Source organism: Rhopalosiphum padi, chromosome 3 (genome assembly GCF_020882245.1).
Source record: "Rhopalosiphum padi isolate XX-2018 chromosome 3, ASM2088224v1, whole genome shotgun sequence".
Taxonomy (NCBI): Eukaryota; Metazoa; Arthropoda; class Insecta; order Hemiptera; family Aphididae; genus Rhopalosiphum; species Rhopalosiphum padi.
Genome location: NC_083599.1, coordinates 75,034,738 through 75,051,880, shown reverse-complemented (window position 1 = coordinate 75,051,880; position 17,143 = coordinate 75,034,738). Strand labels below are relative to the sequence as shown.

Genomic DNA, 17,143 nt, shown 5'->3' with positions numbered 1-17,143 from the left:
AAATTCGAATTATAGAGATTCGTGAAAAAAAAATTCGAATTGTAGAGTGTGCCTCACCGACAGACATTTCGAATTATCGAGGGGACCGGAATACATATATTTTTTTCTAATTATAGAGGTTTTCTCAGGGGACTTAGCGTTTAGTTCGATTTATGGAGTTTTTCGAATTATCGAGTGACTACTGTATAATAATAATTTTATTTGTTCATGTTCAATGACGTCATTATTATTTCTTATTAGTTATTATGTATTATATTTATAATTTATAAATAGTTTTTCCAAAAAGATCTACCAAAGCCATCGCACGGCGCACCACTACCTACCCGCTTGCTATATTTGACCACAGAACAAAATATTATTGACCGATAACGGATAACAAATGTGGGATAAGATTATTTTTGTAGTTATTTTGAAGCGTTATTTCGTACACGTCTTGTCTCTTGTCTACGAGTCAACAATATTTTCCGTGTTCGTCACATTATTGGTGATATTTTACTTATTAAAATATAATATTATAATAATTATAATATTTAATAATATTATCGTTTGATGGTTATTTCATCAGTCGTTCTGTTCAATTCGTGTAATTGAAATTATAATTTGTAATCGTGTCAAGCCGTACAATTTAACTTGTGGTAAGTACTTATTTATTAATTTTTAATGTCTAAGTGTCAATTTTTATATTATGCACACATCAATCCCAATAAAACACATATGATTTTATATTTAAAAATAAAATTGTAATATTAACTATTTTAAGGTAGAATTTCATCAGTCGTTCTGTTCAATTTGTATTTCGTACGTTGTGTACTGACTCGTGTCAAGCCGTACAATTTAACTTGTGGTAAGTACTTATTTATTAATTTTTAATGTCTAAGTGTCAATTTTTTATGTTATGCACACATCAATCCCAATAAAATACTATAGATATGATTTTATATTTAAAAATAAAATTGTAATTTTAACTATTAAAGTTAAATTTCATAAAAAATCATTCGTATAGGAAATGTATACAGTGTACTTACATTTAAATTTAATATGGCATGAATATTAAATATAATGTTAAAAAAATAAAAGCAATTTATTCATATAGCTAGGCTAATTATTTTTTTTTATTTGAAACGTATAACTTAAAAATTTGGTTTTATTTATATCTACTGTAACCTTTTTAGTGGTTCAAGTACTTAAGGTCTATTTTCTTTTTATCAATAGAAACAATGTCATTTCATAAAAAGTCCAACTTGAGTATTCGGTCTAAAAGGAGAAGAGTTGAAGAAGAACTGAATAGCATACCACTGTTATCATCTAATGATACTCAAAATGTTCCTTCTATGTCCAATCTAAATTTAAATCTTAATGACTGTACATTTATGCCTTTATCTGATAGTGTGATTGATATACCAGAAACTAATTTCTCTTTTGATACCAATTCTGATGTACAAAATAATTTAAATATTAGTTTTGATTCAGATGTTAGTTATAATAATTGGTATTCATCAGATGAAAGTAGTGTTTCAATTTCATTAAATGATAATATTAAATCTGATCAAGCATTTTTATCATTCATTGGAGAATGGGCTATTAAATACAAAATAAGTCATATTGCTCTTAATGGTTTATTAAGTGTTTTACAACAACATAAATGTTTTCAATCAATACCTAAAGATTCAAGAACTATTTTGCATTCCAAACCAATAGATGTTTCTAATTTGCACAAAGTCGAACCCGGAGAGTATTATCATTTTGGTCTATCTACTGGAATAAAAAGAAATATTCCTAGTAGTCTATTACAAAATGATAATATGTCAGTTATCCAAATTGTTGCTGGTGTGGATGGCCTCCCGTTATTTAAAAGTAGCCCAGAACAATTTTGGCCAATATTGGCTTATATACGCCCTAAAAGTGATGTGTTTCCAATAGGCATTTATTATGGGAAAGAAAAACCTTTAGACAGCAATAATTTTTTAAAATATTTTGTCGAGGAAGCAAATGATTTAATAAGCAATGGTATAGAAATTGATAACAAAGTTTTTAAAATTGAAATCCATACTTTATGTTGTGACGCACCTGCCAAATCTTTCTTATTAAAAATCAAAGGACATTCTGGTTTCTTTTCATGCTCAAGGTGTGAGCATGAAGGAGAATACTTGCTTAACCGAATATGTTTTCCATACACATCACCAGATAGACAGCCTCATAAAAGAACTCATCAGAATTATATTACTCAATCCAAAGAAGAGCATCATATTGGAAACATTTCTATTTTAAGTACTTTAACAAACTTTAATTGTGTCAATGATTTTTCTCTAGACTACCAACATTTAGTGTGTTTAGGTGTTGTCAGAAAATTAATTTTATTATGGGTAAAGGGGCCAATTCCAATACGTTATGCATCATGGAAAATAAAAGAAATATCAAAGGCATTGGTAAGCTTAAAAACTAACATACCCTGTGAAATGGCTAGAAAACCAAGAAGCCTAGAACTCATTAATCGTTGGAAATCTACAGAATTACGTATGTTTATAATTTATTTAGGTTGTACTGTTACTAAACCAGTATTATCTAATAAACATTGGACACACTTATTTAATTTGAGTTTGGCGATGATTATCTTATTGAGCCCTGATTATGGTTGTCATCTTAGTATAGCACAAAAATTGTTGAGTAATTTTGTAAAGAACTTTGAAATTTTGTATGGTCGTCATCTCATATCTCACAATGTGCATGGATTAACTCATTTATGTGATGATTATATTAAATTTGGTGCATTGGATAATTGTTTGACATTTCCATTTGAGAACTATATGAGTACTCTTAAAAACCTTATAAGGAAACCAGATAAACCCCTCATTCAAGTTATTAAAAGGTTTAATGAAATTCATGCACTAAAATCAAATTCTCAAAAAGAAGAAAAACTATTTAAATGTACTGGCCTTCATAGTAGCGGACCACTTATAGAAAATATGGAAGGTTTGCAGTATACAACACTTAAGATGGAGAAATATACTATTAAAACACACATTCAAGCCGATAGATATCTTTTAACTAATAATAATAAAATTGTTAAAGTTTTTAATATAGTTGAACACAAAAGTTCTATACATTTAATTTGTAGGCAATTTGAGGACACAAGTATATTGTTCGATAAACCTATTAAATCTACAGAGTTAGATATCTATATTGTTGACAAATTGAGTGATACATTAGTCTGTTATTCCATTAACAATATAAAAAAAAAATTGATTGTATTACCTTCAGATAATAATTTAGTTGCTTTTCCTTTAATTCACACTTAATTCTTACAGTGCACAAATCTTACAATCATGTGGTCAGTTATTAATTTTATTAATGACAATACTGTTGAAGTTGTACCATCGTTTTGGGTCCACAAAACTAATTGTGCATGGCCAAAAAAAAATGCAGCACATTTTATAAAACGAAGAATTCCTCCAAATAAATTTGATTTTAACTACTTACCAGCCAAAAAAATGTGTAATGATTTAGGTAATATAAATTGAAAATATTTTTGTGACTGTGAAGTTAATTTTTTTATTTATATTACAGATGACTATATTATAGCTAAACAAAAAGCAAAAGCATCTGAAGATACTTCAAATATTTCGTCTTCAAATGAAACTTATGAGGAAAGACTCACACGGTTCCAAAAAACCAAGAAAAAGGTTATGAAAAATAATTTAAAAATTAAAGAGAAACTTAAGTGGAACACCAGTTCTTTAGAAAGCCCAAGTAATTTTTATTTATGTTTTTTTTTTTGTTTATATATACCATTTAATTTACCTATACTTGATATATTTTTTAGAGCTTCATCTATCGATGAAGAAGAAGACAGTTCAGAAAAAGATCCAGGCTATTCTAAAAATGTTATTTGTGAGAAAAATACTATAATACATGGTAATACAATTTTTTTGTAATATTTTTATTAGTTTTGTATTTATTTTATATAATATATTATATTCTTATAACAGATAATTATTGTTAATCCAAATTTAAAAATTATTCTTTGTAATTAAATCATTCAAATAATAGTTATATTTTTATTTTACAGAAACACCACCTTCTAAGCAAAAATTAATCTCTAAAGATCTTCCACAAACTTTTCCTGGTACATCATTTAAGAGCAAACTAGACTTTAGTACAATGAACAAATGCAAATCTCTGAGCCCAAAACCTAAAATGTCTAGTAAGTTAGTTGATATGGTATTGAAATTTCTTTCCTACATAATTTGAAGATATACAAAATATTTATTTTATACTAATTTGTTTTAGATGCAATCAATTTTGATGAAGTAGAGAAGATAATAACAACTTCATCATCGCCATTCAAAGTAACAGTCAGTAATTCTATTCCGCATTCTAATAATGGTAAGTACAATAACTTAAAATGATAATATTATATTTCTTTTTTAATTTTCATATCTTAAATAAGTTAAAAACAATAAAACACCTTCAGTATATAACAATATTCTGGATAAAAATTCATAGATATGTACTTAGTTAACGGCTTTATATCTGGCTTTATACCTCATACGTGTATCTGGATTTAATGATCTAATTCTCTAAGTCCCTTGAAGATCATTTAAACAAATACTATAGTCTACAGTATTTAAAGTAAATTCACATACATTTATTAAATAGAAAGTCTTATTATAATTAAAATAAAATATACTTTGACATTTATGTTTATATTTTTTAATTATTTAGATATTTTAACCAAAATCAATCGAACAACATTAAATACATGGTATGAAATAAAAGGGTTAGTAGAAAGGATTGAAAGTCTCGAGAATGCACTTTTAAACAAAGGTTTCAAAGAAGTTTTCAATGATGATTTGGAGAATGGTTTAATATTTTCACTACCTCTATCAAATGAGGAAGAATTGGAAATCTTTGAAAAAAAACTTCTAGATACAGCATTTAACAAAAAATTGGTATAAAATTAATATAATTTAATATTATAAATTTGTAGGATATTATTGTATATAAATATTTTTAGATTTCAGAATTATCTCGTTTGGTGCGTGGAACTCTACCAAGCACAGTACGTTCCATCATGTGATATATGTTTAAAGACCAACTATTAGAACAATATAGTTTCAAAGGCCAGAAAAAAAAAAAAAGTATTTTATACTTTAAAATGTTGTTCAGTTATTTTTGGTGAGTAAAATAAAAATCACTTAAAATAGATGTTAAATCATATAGAATTATTAATTGTTTGTTTTTAACATTATATTTTGATTATAGACTCTATTAAAAAAATTAACAAATTTCAAAACTTCAATTCAATTGATGTGGAGACACCGATCAAAGTATTCATTGCTGGGGCCAAATTCAGAAATAATAAGACAGAACCTTCTGAATTTTAATTTAAAAAAAATTGTCAATTTAAATATTTGATATGATTTCTAATTGTAAAATATGCAATTAAAATTTTATATTTGTATTTTAATTAAATATTATGTTTAAAGAATATACTCTATATGTATATATATTATGATTATGAACATTTATTTAACTATAAAATCCAAGGCACTAATTATAATGCCAATAATCATCGATCAAACTGTGTGGGAAATGAAATGACGACGAGGAGAGTGGTTAGGACTATAACAAGGAGCTTTAGCAAAATTATACTTGAACTTCTTATAACACACTTATACATTCTTTTTAGGTCATAAATATTTTTATTTATAAAATGATTAAAATACTGAAGAGAAACTTTAAGTATAAATTAAGAAAAATATAATTACATTTAATATTATTGATATATTATTATAATATTAACAGAATATAATTCAATTTTTTTTATATATTAATAACATGAAAATAATATTTAATCAATATTACAATGGTATTGTTTTATTATTATTTAATATTTAACGTTTTAAATACAACTAAAATGTATTGTTAAATAATTATTTTTTGAAAATAATATAATGATATTACAATTTTATTATTTCATAATTATTATTTTGGTAATATTTTATTAATGTAAAACTCGCGGCCAACCGTCATTTTATAATCATTTTTTAAACATTTTTTCAACAAAAATTATAAAGAAAAATAATATTTATCGAATGATATCATACGAAACATAATATCAAATAAATGATAAAAAAATCTATTTTTGCTATCTGGGTTATATAAGTGTTTGAAATGTTGTCATTTACTAAATATCAATGTAAACGATTTTATCAAGGTAATGTGATTTAAAAAATAAGTAAAACATTTAGATTTATCTAGTTAGTTATTTGTGTTTCATGTATGTATATATTAGAATTTTTTGTAAATATGTGAACACATCTTTTACAATTAGTTTATTCTATTTTGTAAATTAATATATTAATATTCAATATTTACCCATTGTGAAAATTCTTTGAATGATATAAGAATTGTGTGTCCAGCACAAGCTTAGCTCATAGGGGGTGCTGAAATATTAACTAATACTTAGTAAAATAACGTAAATATATAATTCATGTGGTACAATAAATAGTATCCATCTAAAAAAAAATAATTACATTATAAATCAGTTTTATAATGTAAAACAAAAAAAAAATGAGTTTTAAGTATTTTTTTATTTATTAATAGTAATAACGCATTTTTAGTTTTACTACTGCTTGCCCCCCCCCCAGGATTGACTCCAAGTTACGCCACTGTTATATACCTACATAATTTGTATTACTTTTATTTAATATTTACATATTTTGGATTTTTATTCCATATTTTATGTAAAATTGATACATATATTGATTTTGTTATTACAATAAAATCCGTTCCCTAGTCATAATATTGTAAGTAAGCATATATATATACATATTATACACATTTATTTAGCACACAAAATGTAATTGTTTATACATTTCTTAGCTCTATACTATGAAAAAATTGTGGTTTTCGTAAAAAGGAATTCATAATTGTTTTGTAACCAAATGTATAATGTATGTTATGTTTGTATAATAGCAGATTTTGAACTAACAGCTGTAAGCCAAATAGTGTAACAAATAAGCGATACGTATAATAAATAATTAAAAACATTTTATCGTATAGTTGCTAATTTTTTTAGATATATGTGCTGCATTCATTCATTACACGCGTCACACACATAAATCACACGGTACATAAAAAATATATGTATTTTAATTAGCGTAGATCAATACATTTAATGCGAATTAATTATAACAAAATACGTATAATATATTAATATATGCCTAACAAGGTGTTTCTCAGTCGTCGGATAATACTTTTTTAGCCTTATGGGTACTGCTAAAATTATTATATAAGTGTCGCAATTACTCAAAAAATCTTTAATTAATATCAAACATCTTAGGTATATCTATTGGTATTTATATTTATTGACAAGCATCTGAAAAATTTTAGTTAGACTTAGGTATTGTAGTTTTTTTGAATACCTACATGAAAATTAAATACATGAAAAGTAGATAGAAAAAGGGGCTTCTGGAGCCGCAACCCGCAACCCGCAACCCGCCGCCGCCGCCCGATCGCGTACGTGCGCGACTTGTATTATTGTTATCATACAACCAGTTATCATTTGTTATCAGTTATCATTTGTCATCAGTTATCACATGTTATCATATATTATCAATAATTTATTTTTATCAGTTATCACTTATTATAATTGTTATCACATGTTATCAATCATTGACTCTACTATCTTTCTAGACGATTTTTGTATGGAAATTGTAAATAGTTTGTAGAAAATAAATAAATAAAAAAAAAAAGTTTTTTTTTTTAAAAATATATTGCTGTTTAATTATTTGGCATATTAAAATATAATAATAATATACATTTTTTTTTTCTGATTCTATTACAAATAAAATATTACATACATTATTTCTGATAACTTAATCTACGTCTTGTTCTTTCACGCGCTACGAATGCCCTTGTCCTCGGTCGGTTGTCTTCAGTCCTCGGTCTGTTGTCTTCAGACTATAAAAAATATTTGCTTTAGTATACAATATTATGTAAAAATATAATCGTATTACCTCGGTTTCAGACGATGAATATAACCATCCTCTTGCCAATTGACTGAGTGCTTTAACCATCAAATCTGCTATTAAGCAAGTACCTGTGACTGGAATATTGTCTTTCAATTTCTTTATCTCGATGTGGTCCAAATAATCTTCAACATCATTTATGTTTGTGTCTTTGGGTAACGGCATTTCTTTCCCAAGAAACATCGAAATCTTACAGACCTGGAGCAACGCAGCGGGTCGGACGTGCATAATTTTCTTCTAAATATCTTCTTCCATCGCATCCCTCAATCGCAAAATAATTTGGGTATTTTCCTTGGTCAACTTAATTTCCTGCTCTTGCTGCAAACAATAGATTGACAGAATATTGATACCGTTGCATTCCTTAATTCTTATCAATTTAAATTCCTTTAACATTACGTGCGACGTACGTGAAAAGTTTAGGATATTAAGAACCGCATTTAAAGATTTAAACAACTCAACATTCATGTTCACGCACTGAGTCTTACTTGAAATAAAAACAACACAATTAAATAAAAATTCTGGATCTAAGCCTATATGTATGTAAACATCGTTGCCGATAAAGAATGTGTTACAGTCGATTAAATTCTTAGCCATGTTTAATATTTTTGCTGAAAATTTTTGAACACTGTAAAAACACTGTGCAGGACACTTGGACGGCTGCAGGCAAACTGAGGGCAGACTGAGCCAAACTGCATTTGTATATAATTCTGGTGGGCTGCTTCTTGTGGGCTATGGCGTTTTTCAATAATAATAGTTTTCGCTAAGAAATGTGTTTGAATATTGATATTTAATCGACATGTCGTCAGGATGGCGCCGACTCATAATGTATATCCTTAAACCATCACAGATCCATATTCAATTCATCGATAATCACACAATACCTTGCAAAAACTCTACCGTCGCCACCCCGACGTTTGGCGTCGGATTGACAATAAGATACACCTTATTTAATAAACTAAATGACTATATAGAAATTCACACGTGTCGCCAAGATGGCGCCGACTCATAATGTATATCCTTAAACCACCTCTCACATTCCAGCAAAATCCATTAATATTGAAAAATGCCCCCCCCCACCTATTATAGAGACTCCTGACTTAAAGAGTCGGTGTCTGTTTAGTCCGTCTACTGCCCTAAACTGGTGTATACGTAGTTTTCGTTCGCTCCGTCTTTATAAATTTTAGTGTTTTTTAAAGTGTGTGTTTTTATTTTCAAAAATAATTTTAATCATGGCTGGTTCAATTGGAAACATGGCTAAAGTGTACAAGAAGAATTTCACATATGTACCACCAACACCGCCTGCAGAGCTCATCGACTGTAATAATTTCACACTAGACTTCACCGGCCGTAAGTTTTTGAATGTAGGACTTGATCCTACGGACGAATTCAACACCGTAGTACAAATTATCACACCATCGCGGTATATTAATATGCCAGCCGACTTTCTAAGACGTATATTTTCCCTGATGGGGAATATATTGTCGTTTATTTTGGATCAACCGCAAAAATATAAGCGAAATTTATTTCTGGAAACCGAAATTATTTCGCTGTCTAGTATGGTGTATCAAGGGGAAAATATGCTTGTCATCGAATCAAAAACACAAGCTGGATGTCGAGTATTGCTAAATCGTGCAGATTTAATGAAATTACAATACATGGAGGAGAGTATTTTCGAAACGTTCGCACGAAAGTCAGCCATCATACGTCCAGTTGTACTAAGGCAATTTGAAATTATTGAAAATTATATAGACCGGGAATTTACCAATGTGCAATCGCCACCGAAAACAGTTGACGAAATGATAATTTTTATTAAAAACCTTCAGACCGATCAAATCATCAAGAATATCGACTTAAATTTTGTTAGTCAGCTGAAAATGTGTGCAGAACGGAAATTAGCTGAACAATGGTCTCAACGATGGAGCGGAGGAATGTCACCAGAGGTAATTAAATCTTAATACTAGCTCTATTAAATAGTTATTTAATTTTTATTATTTTTAGTTAATCGTTAACCACATTTCGCCATTGTCGCCGATGACATCGTCATCGTATTCGCCGTCCATGTCCAATCACATAATTTTGGCTCCGAACAAATATTCATCACCGTCCCCTCAATATACCGATGACACCGATGCGCAGCCGCCGCCGACCAAACCATGGGATATAACGCCGCGACAATTATTCTCACCGTCTTTTTTCGATGGTGAATGTTCGCAGATCAATCTTACGCAGGCAACATATCCAGCAAGCTCCACAGTTGACGAGAACGATGGACCAATTAATGTGGTAATATACATATATTTAATTTTATTATATTTATATTGACAGATTATAATTATTTAGTATATCAATCAGAATGATGCTCCTACCAGTCTGCCATCATTATCATCATTACCGGTGCTCATAGACAATCATTCTACAGGACACGATTCGGACGAGCACCCCCTATGGTATAATAACCGTATAAAATCTACGGGCCCTGCTGTTGACGAAAACGACGGTCCGTCGTCTTTCAACCACTCGCCATCTATTCTCGACTTCACAGGTGGCAAGCCCATGAAAAAATCAACTAAGCGGAGCGTAAAACGTAAACTGTGAATAATATTTGTGAAATAATGTTGTGTAAAATAAAAACAGGCATGATATTTAAAAAAAAGTTTTTTTTATTTATTAGAAAATAAGGTATAAAAATAAGGTATTAATAATAATAATTACAAGGTCTAAAATTATAAGAGTTATAATATACAAGGTTTACAATTTTCTAACATCTCCACTAAACGGATTGTAAGTTATAATCTGATCATGTAGTATTAAACAATAAGCTGCAGTCTTTTCTGGAATAACTGTGTCCGTTTCAAAATCTATTCGTAGGTCTACGGTCGATGATTTAACGTTATCATTCTGGTACGACAAATCAACAACGACAATTGGAGTATAAGTTTGAAAAACATGTTTTGATAACAATGGTTCACAATAATCTCTTTCGTAATACGATTTTTGAAAGTCTGTATAAGCTTTGTAAAGTATGCTGGTGGTATTATTTTTAAAATCAGCTCGAAAGTCTTCATATGGATACACTTCAGAGTTTAAGTGTACCTTAAGATTTTTTAGTTGACAGTGATCAAATCGACCAGCGTCAGTTTCGATATTGTTTTTTCTACCTGTTTGTAATCCGAACAAAACAAATCTAGGTTTTTCGAGCAAAGTGCTAGACTTAACAGTCCACGAATGCGATGTATTTCTAGGGAGTACTGGATACTCGCATAGATCCCAGGTTCTGAACGCACACGATAGTGTTTTACGAGAATCTAATACTTTCAATAACTTTAATTTTTCTTTATCACTGACTTTGATAATAGGCATCTTCCAAGTCACCTTAGTCAGTTCAATTGTAATTTTTTTATTTTTCTCAACGTGTTCGGTGGCTCCGGCATCCACAACACGTATTGCATCCAAATCAGTAGACGAACGATTTAAAATTAGTTGTTGATTGCAATTGAGTAAAATTTTTTTATAATCTTCACAAAATCCGAATAAATGTTTTAGAGGTATGCATCCGGTAAATACATTGCCGGTCATAAAATTTTTATTATCTTCACCGTCCATTGCCGAGTCCCAAGCACAGTTGTCTAATGTATTCATTTCATTTGGAGTATAGGAGCAGAACGCTTTCAAGCAAGACGACACTCCGGGTGATTTTAATTTTTGTATCTCTATTCCATTTATTTCATATCGCATCTCAGAGAATAAAAATGCCAATCCATTATTTGAAAAACGTACGTCTCCAGCAGCATCGGTAGGTTTGTTTACTTTACCCTCGATGAAAATATAACTTTCACACGGCAAAGTGTAAGAATCCATGTTCTGAACGTTAATTCTAATTTCTTCATTGTATGATAGAGCGGTGCTTGAATACGGTGTGAACGAATGATATTGCATTTGTGTTATTTTACAATCGTCGACATAGTCGGCCGTCACGTCTAAATATGAGTCATCCATCATTGTAAAGAACGAAGAAAATTTAAATTATTTTTCGTGAGCTTGATATTTTTCGGTTTAGATGTAGACTTCTTAACGGCAGACGGTAAACTGATAGGTTTTTTGATTGTAGTTCTTTTTATATTAAATTTTAGTGCCATATCCACGCGTTATTTGTAAACGAATTGTGATAGGCTCACCACGCAGATTAATCAGACAATCGTCCTGATCTTTTAGCGCAATATTTACTTTAGTTATTGAAGTCGTATTAAGACCATAAAAAACTGGATGCCTAGGTACCTCAACGATTTTATATCCCACAGATACAGTAGGATAAAACTCGTGTATGAACTGGCTCGGTACTCCGTCACAGAATGAGCCGATGATTAGATTACACTCTACTTTTATACAGTTTATTTTCATTATGTTGACAATATTTTCAGATTCATGACTAGCACCGGTAGTGTATAGCACATTTCTAAACCCTAACAATTTAGCTATGCTATTCTCGATTCCAAAATCAACGTTATGACTGCACGATATTATACACTTTAATGTTCTGCTGTTTGTTTTTAATTCAAACATACTGACATAGTCAGGCATCATTTTTTGTATAATTGTCTCTAACTGATCCAACTCATACGTCCCCGTAGGTATAATTACGTACTCAATTTCCGCCAGCAGCAACACGTCGATTTTCAAGTACAGATCACTGTACTCGCCCAACGTCTTGCAACCGAAGTGGTCCCAGACCTCCTTTGCATGCGTGTATTCCTCTTCCTTTATTCCCGACTCGTTTAACGTGCTATAAAAGTCCCTCTTCCTCGGTAGTCTCTCTTCATCCAACCTGCTCCAACTATCTGTGTACTCGTACGGGTACACTCCCTTCCGAGTCACGAGCGACATATCGACTTTATTAAAAACTTTAGCGGTCTCTCTGAAGTTCTCCAGACCTGGTGTTACAAGATTTTTAGCTAGAGTTGATAGTCCTGATGCCATGAATCTAAAAGTGTCTATGAAACGGATTTGGAATTTACTTGACACATATTTAGAGAATGATATGTATTTTTCCTCAGTGTTTGGTATTACTCTAATAGTCTGGGTGTCATAACCAAGTTCTGTGACTATCAGATGCGCGTCATAGTTGGACAAGTTATGGAAGTAGCACGGTACAAAAACGGGTGTTTGTAGTTTTTGGTTGCATACATTGCAGAGAGCTTGACGGTATTTTCCTGTGAGATGGCAATGGTCAGCTGTCTTACGATATAGTACCTCTGAAGGTGGGGTAAACTCGATTTTGCATAGATTGCAGTGCGTCGCTGCTTCATGAACTTGTATGTCGTCTGCGGACATATTTATTGGAATATTCGTTTTCAATAACTTCTCTATCTTTAATGCTATTTCAAACACGGTTTCGACAAAATGTCTCGCCACGTCCTGTCGACTCTCACTTCCTCGATATAATGTTGGTTCCGTTGGTATCTCATGTCTCGCTAATAGCTCTATCGGTACGTCATTGCTCGCCTTCACAATGAGTCCATAGCTCATCGCTTCATGTCTGTGCATTATTTTTGTATTTCCCCCCTTCTTCTCATCCGTCTTCATCAGTATAGTTTCGAAATCTGCATATATTACTATAGGATGTCTCTGAGTGTTTCTCCATGCTTCAAATTGCAGACATTCACCTTCTTTCGGCATCACCGGTAATATTGGCTTATGTGCACCGCATATAAGCTTATGCTGAGTTAACGCCTCAAGCCCATTCAATTTATATTTATATCTTTGATTGTCAAAGCTGGTAAAGCACCTTTTGCAAAATACGACAGTCTCTTTATGTCCAGTCTTTTGAGAGCGTATAAGGCGTGAAAAATTCGAGATGTAGATGTAATGCGACCCGCTTTCGTCTGCTACCAACAACAGATCAAAGTGGTTGGCTTTCTCCTCATCAACGACACGTAGCGGGTACACCTCGTACGTCGGATATTTACGCGGTGGCTGAAACTTTTTGTCTAACCCATACACATTCACAGAGACAGTCGGGTTATTATATTCGAATTTCTTAACGTCGGATAATGGCGTTGGGAACGATATACCATTGAAATTGTATTTGTCCTCGTGTTGTCTATAATTTTCTCCTATACGGTATACCGCCGGCCCTGTCACATGCTTGGCTAATACAGCCCACTTGAAGCACTGTTGGTCTACATTCTGAGGATTTATTGTACCCCGTTTCCTATCGATATACGCAAGCTGCGGTATGTATGACGACCCGTCCATCGGTGTGTATTTGTACACGGTCAACAATAGCCCATCTATAGATTCCAGGGTAAACCCGCTTCCTCTGCTAGTATAAGCTTCTTCCTCGGTCAATAATTTTATATAAGCTCTTTCAATAATCTCAGCAATGTTACTTTCCGAAAAAACTTCAACTGCTGATGTTTTAAACGCCCTATTTTCGAACGAATTGGGTACGTTTGATCGGTTATAAGTAGCCTCGAGCTTCAAGCTAAATTTTATTGGATGTTGCTGTACGTGATTTTTCATCATGTCTGACAGAGCCGGTGCAAGAGGACGTAGAAAGTCGGTATAATTTTTAACATTATTGAAATTTTTTGTGAAATACCAGATGATTTTTCGACCCGCTGACGATGAAATTTCAACTAACCCGGGGGACTTCACCATATCCATGCGTGCTTTTTTCGCTCTAGCAGCCGAAGTGGTGTTGGCGGTGGAAACTCGTTTACCGTTTACGCTCGTAGTTGTATAAGAGTCTAAAAAATAAAATTAAAAAACCCCTAATAAATCTAAAGAGAAACTAATTTTCTTATAATAGAATAAAAATGTTATGTATCGTTTAAAATTAAATATACCAAACGGTCTGACAACCCATCAGCATATAAATAAAATTTATGATTTATACGAATCTTTGAAATTATACCCCATCTATAATATTAAAAATAAAACTAACCTGTATTATCGTCTTGAACTTTTTCAAATTCTTCCATAGCTGCCATGCAAATCTCGTCCTCGGATACCATGTTCGAGCCACCAGCTGGGATATCGGGGATGAAAATTTGAGGGGGAATCTGTATGTCGCCCTGTCGAGTGGGTTGAGCAACAACCGGTGCAGGCTGACGATGAGCCTGAACGATGCCTTGGAAAAAACATTAGATATAATGTAATATTAGATATAAATTAATAATAAAAATAAATAAGTATACATACCATGAACATTTTTCAAATGTTTGGTGAGACTGGTCTTGTATGTGAATGATGACTGACATATAGTACATGGAAAATGAATACCGGTATGAGTTTTTCCATGTCTGACCAAACTATCTCTACGTGTGAAAACCGAAAGACACTGTTCGCATTTAAACATATTTAAATTGTGAAAACGAAATAAAAATAACAAAATGTTTAAACACTTGTAAAAATTTTAAAACACTGGAAATTTTTTAAAGCCGGCGCGAACGAATGAGAACGATAAATGTCTCGGGGCAGACTAAACCGATTCAGCTACACTAGGTGATATATAATCAGAGGTACGCTATGAAGAACTAATGCTTCTTGTGGTAGATACAACGAAAAATAAGTGCGCGATGGTTTAAGACTGACGACGTACTAAAAGACTGTTGTCTCTTTCAGAATACATAAAGATAAATTTAAGTAGGTGGAGTAAAGATTTTTGAGGGTAGGCAGTGTGAATATTGGTATTTAATTAAAATTACATTGTATGAAGATACGTCCGGCAAAGGGCACTAATATCGATCATTATCGTGTTGTTCACTAATAGGCATTCTAATATCGTATAAAGGCACGGTTTCCCTGCAGCGTTCAGGCGCCGCGTCAAGACGCGTCGTTCTATGGCGTCTAGACGCTGCAGGGGAACCGTACCTTAAGAAAAGGTATGCGAAAGCGCCAAATACCCACCTAATGGCAGGAAATGTATCGTATTGTCAATACGACGCCAAATATGCTTAATCCCTTATGTCGAGTTGGTAGAGTTTTTTGTAAGGTAGTGAGTGAATATCGATATTTAATTGATATGTCTCTTAATGTCTTTTAATTGTACTAATATCGAGGGCTACCTAATGTCAGGAATTTATTGTCGCCAGACGTGCTTAATATGAATTTCTATATAGTCATTTAGTTTATTAAATAAGGTGTATCTTATTGTCAATCCGACGCCAAACGTCGGGGTGGCGACGGTAGAGTTTTTGCAAGGTATTGTGTGATTATCGATGAATTGAATATGGATCTGTGACGGTTTAAGGATATACATTATGAGTCGGCGCCAGGTTAGGTGCTTAATGTACATTTTTGTATATTATTTCCCCAAGTATATAAGAGGGAACTATATAATATTCATATGATTATGTATATTATTTAGCGTGTACTTAAATATATATATATATACAATGTTACCCTCACGATTCGATTCTAACGCAGAATATTATATTTTTTAAATATATGATAACTGATAAAAATAATGTGTGATAACTGATAAAAATAAATTATTGATAATATATGATAACATGTGATAACTGATGACAAATGATAACTGATAACAAATGATAACTGGTTGTATGATAACAATAATACAAGTCGCGCACGTACGCGATCGGGCGTCAGCGGCCGGTTGCGGTTGCGGCGGCGGCGGGTTGCGGGTTGCGGTTGCGGTTGCGGCGGCGGCGGGTTGCGGGTTGCGGTTGCGGGTTGCGGGTTGCGGCTCCAGAAGCCCCTTTTTCTATCTACTATGAAATGTTTGAAAGTTTAAATTAATTACAAATATTATATTGGTTGGAAAATATGGACATTGTATTGAAAATGAAAACACAATGTGTCGAGTGGATATGTTATAATTGAATTCAATGAAATAGTTATCATTGTATGTACCTATTTAAAGCCATTCTGGACAGAAAAAAGTCTGTTAGACTTTTTTATAGTCTGCTATTATTATTATGTATCTAGGTACCTATATTATTATTTATTTTATGTAATACTTTTAAAGTAATTTCATTAATTATAATTACTACGTAGATTGATTTCATTTTTTCCGAAAACATTGCATTTGTTATATAATTTGTATTTAGTTATTATTATAATACTGTATACTCTTATATCTTATTAAA

General features: G+C 31.6%; 5 protein-coding genes across 5 annotated transcripts; 2 read left to right on the top strand and 3 right to left on the bottom strand.

Annotated features, from left to right (window-relative positions):
* The first annotated feature begins 448 nt into the window (after positions 1 to 448).
* LOC132925683 (uncharacterized) lies at positions 449 to 5,368 on the top strand. Its single transcript, XM_060990054.1, has 10 exons — positions 449 to 635; positions 765 to 844; positions 3,306 to 3,504; positions 3,565 to 3,747; positions 3,823 to 3,912; positions 4,067 to 4,201; positions 4,288 to 4,383; positions 4,723 to 4,949; positions 5,015 to 5,175; positions 5,263 to 5,368. Exons 3-9 carry the CDS (start codon positions 3,324 to 3,326, stop codon positions 5,075 to 5,077), a joined length of 975 nt encoding a protein of 324 aa, XP_060846037.1. The 5' UTR covers positions 449 to 635; positions 765 to 844; positions 3,306 to 3,323; the 3' UTR covers positions 5,078 to 5,175; positions 5,263 to 5,368.
* Positions 5,369 to 7,866: 2,498 nt separating this feature from the next.
* On the bottom strand, positions 7,867 to 8,543 carry LOC132925682 (uncharacterized). The gene is made up of 2 exons (XM_060990053.1): positions 8,022 to 8,543; positions 7,867 to 7,965 (listed from the first exon to the last, which is right to left on the bottom strand). Exons 1-2 carry the CDS (start codon positions 8,259 to 8,261, stop codon positions 7,867 to 7,869), a joined length of 339 nt encoding a protein of 112 aa, XP_060846036.1. The 5' UTR covers positions 8,262 to 8,543.
* LOC132927888 (uncharacterized) lies at positions 8,543 to 10,923 on the top strand. The gene is made up of 3 exons (XM_060992463.1): positions 8,543 to 9,973; positions 10,032 to 10,316; positions 10,374 to 10,923. Exons 1-3 carry the CDS (start codon positions 9,263 to 9,265, stop codon positions 10,626 to 10,628), a joined length of 1,251 nt encoding a protein of 416 aa, XP_060848446.1. The 5' UTR covers positions 8,543 to 9,262; the 3' UTR covers positions 10,629 to 10,923.
* Positions 10,782 to 12,032, bottom strand: LOC132925680 (uncharacterized). Its single transcript, XM_060990052.1, has one exon. The coding sequence runs from the start codon at positions 12,030 to 12,032 to the stop codon at positions 10,782 to 10,784; it is 1,251 nt and encodes a 416-aa protein (XP_060846035.1).
* Positions 12,033 to 12,152: 120 nt separating this feature from the next.
* Positions 12,153 to 15,390, bottom strand: LOC132925679 (uncharacterized). Its single transcript, XM_060990051.1, has 3 exons — positions 15,234 to 15,390; positions 14,977 to 15,162; positions 12,153 to 14,779 (listed from the first exon to the last, which is right to left on the bottom strand). The coding sequence occupies exons 1-3, from the start codon at positions 15,388 to 15,390 to the stop codon at positions 12,153 to 12,155; spliced, it is 2,970 nt and encodes a 989-aa protein (XP_060846034.1).
* Positions 15,391 to 17,143: the final 1,753 nt, after the last annotated feature.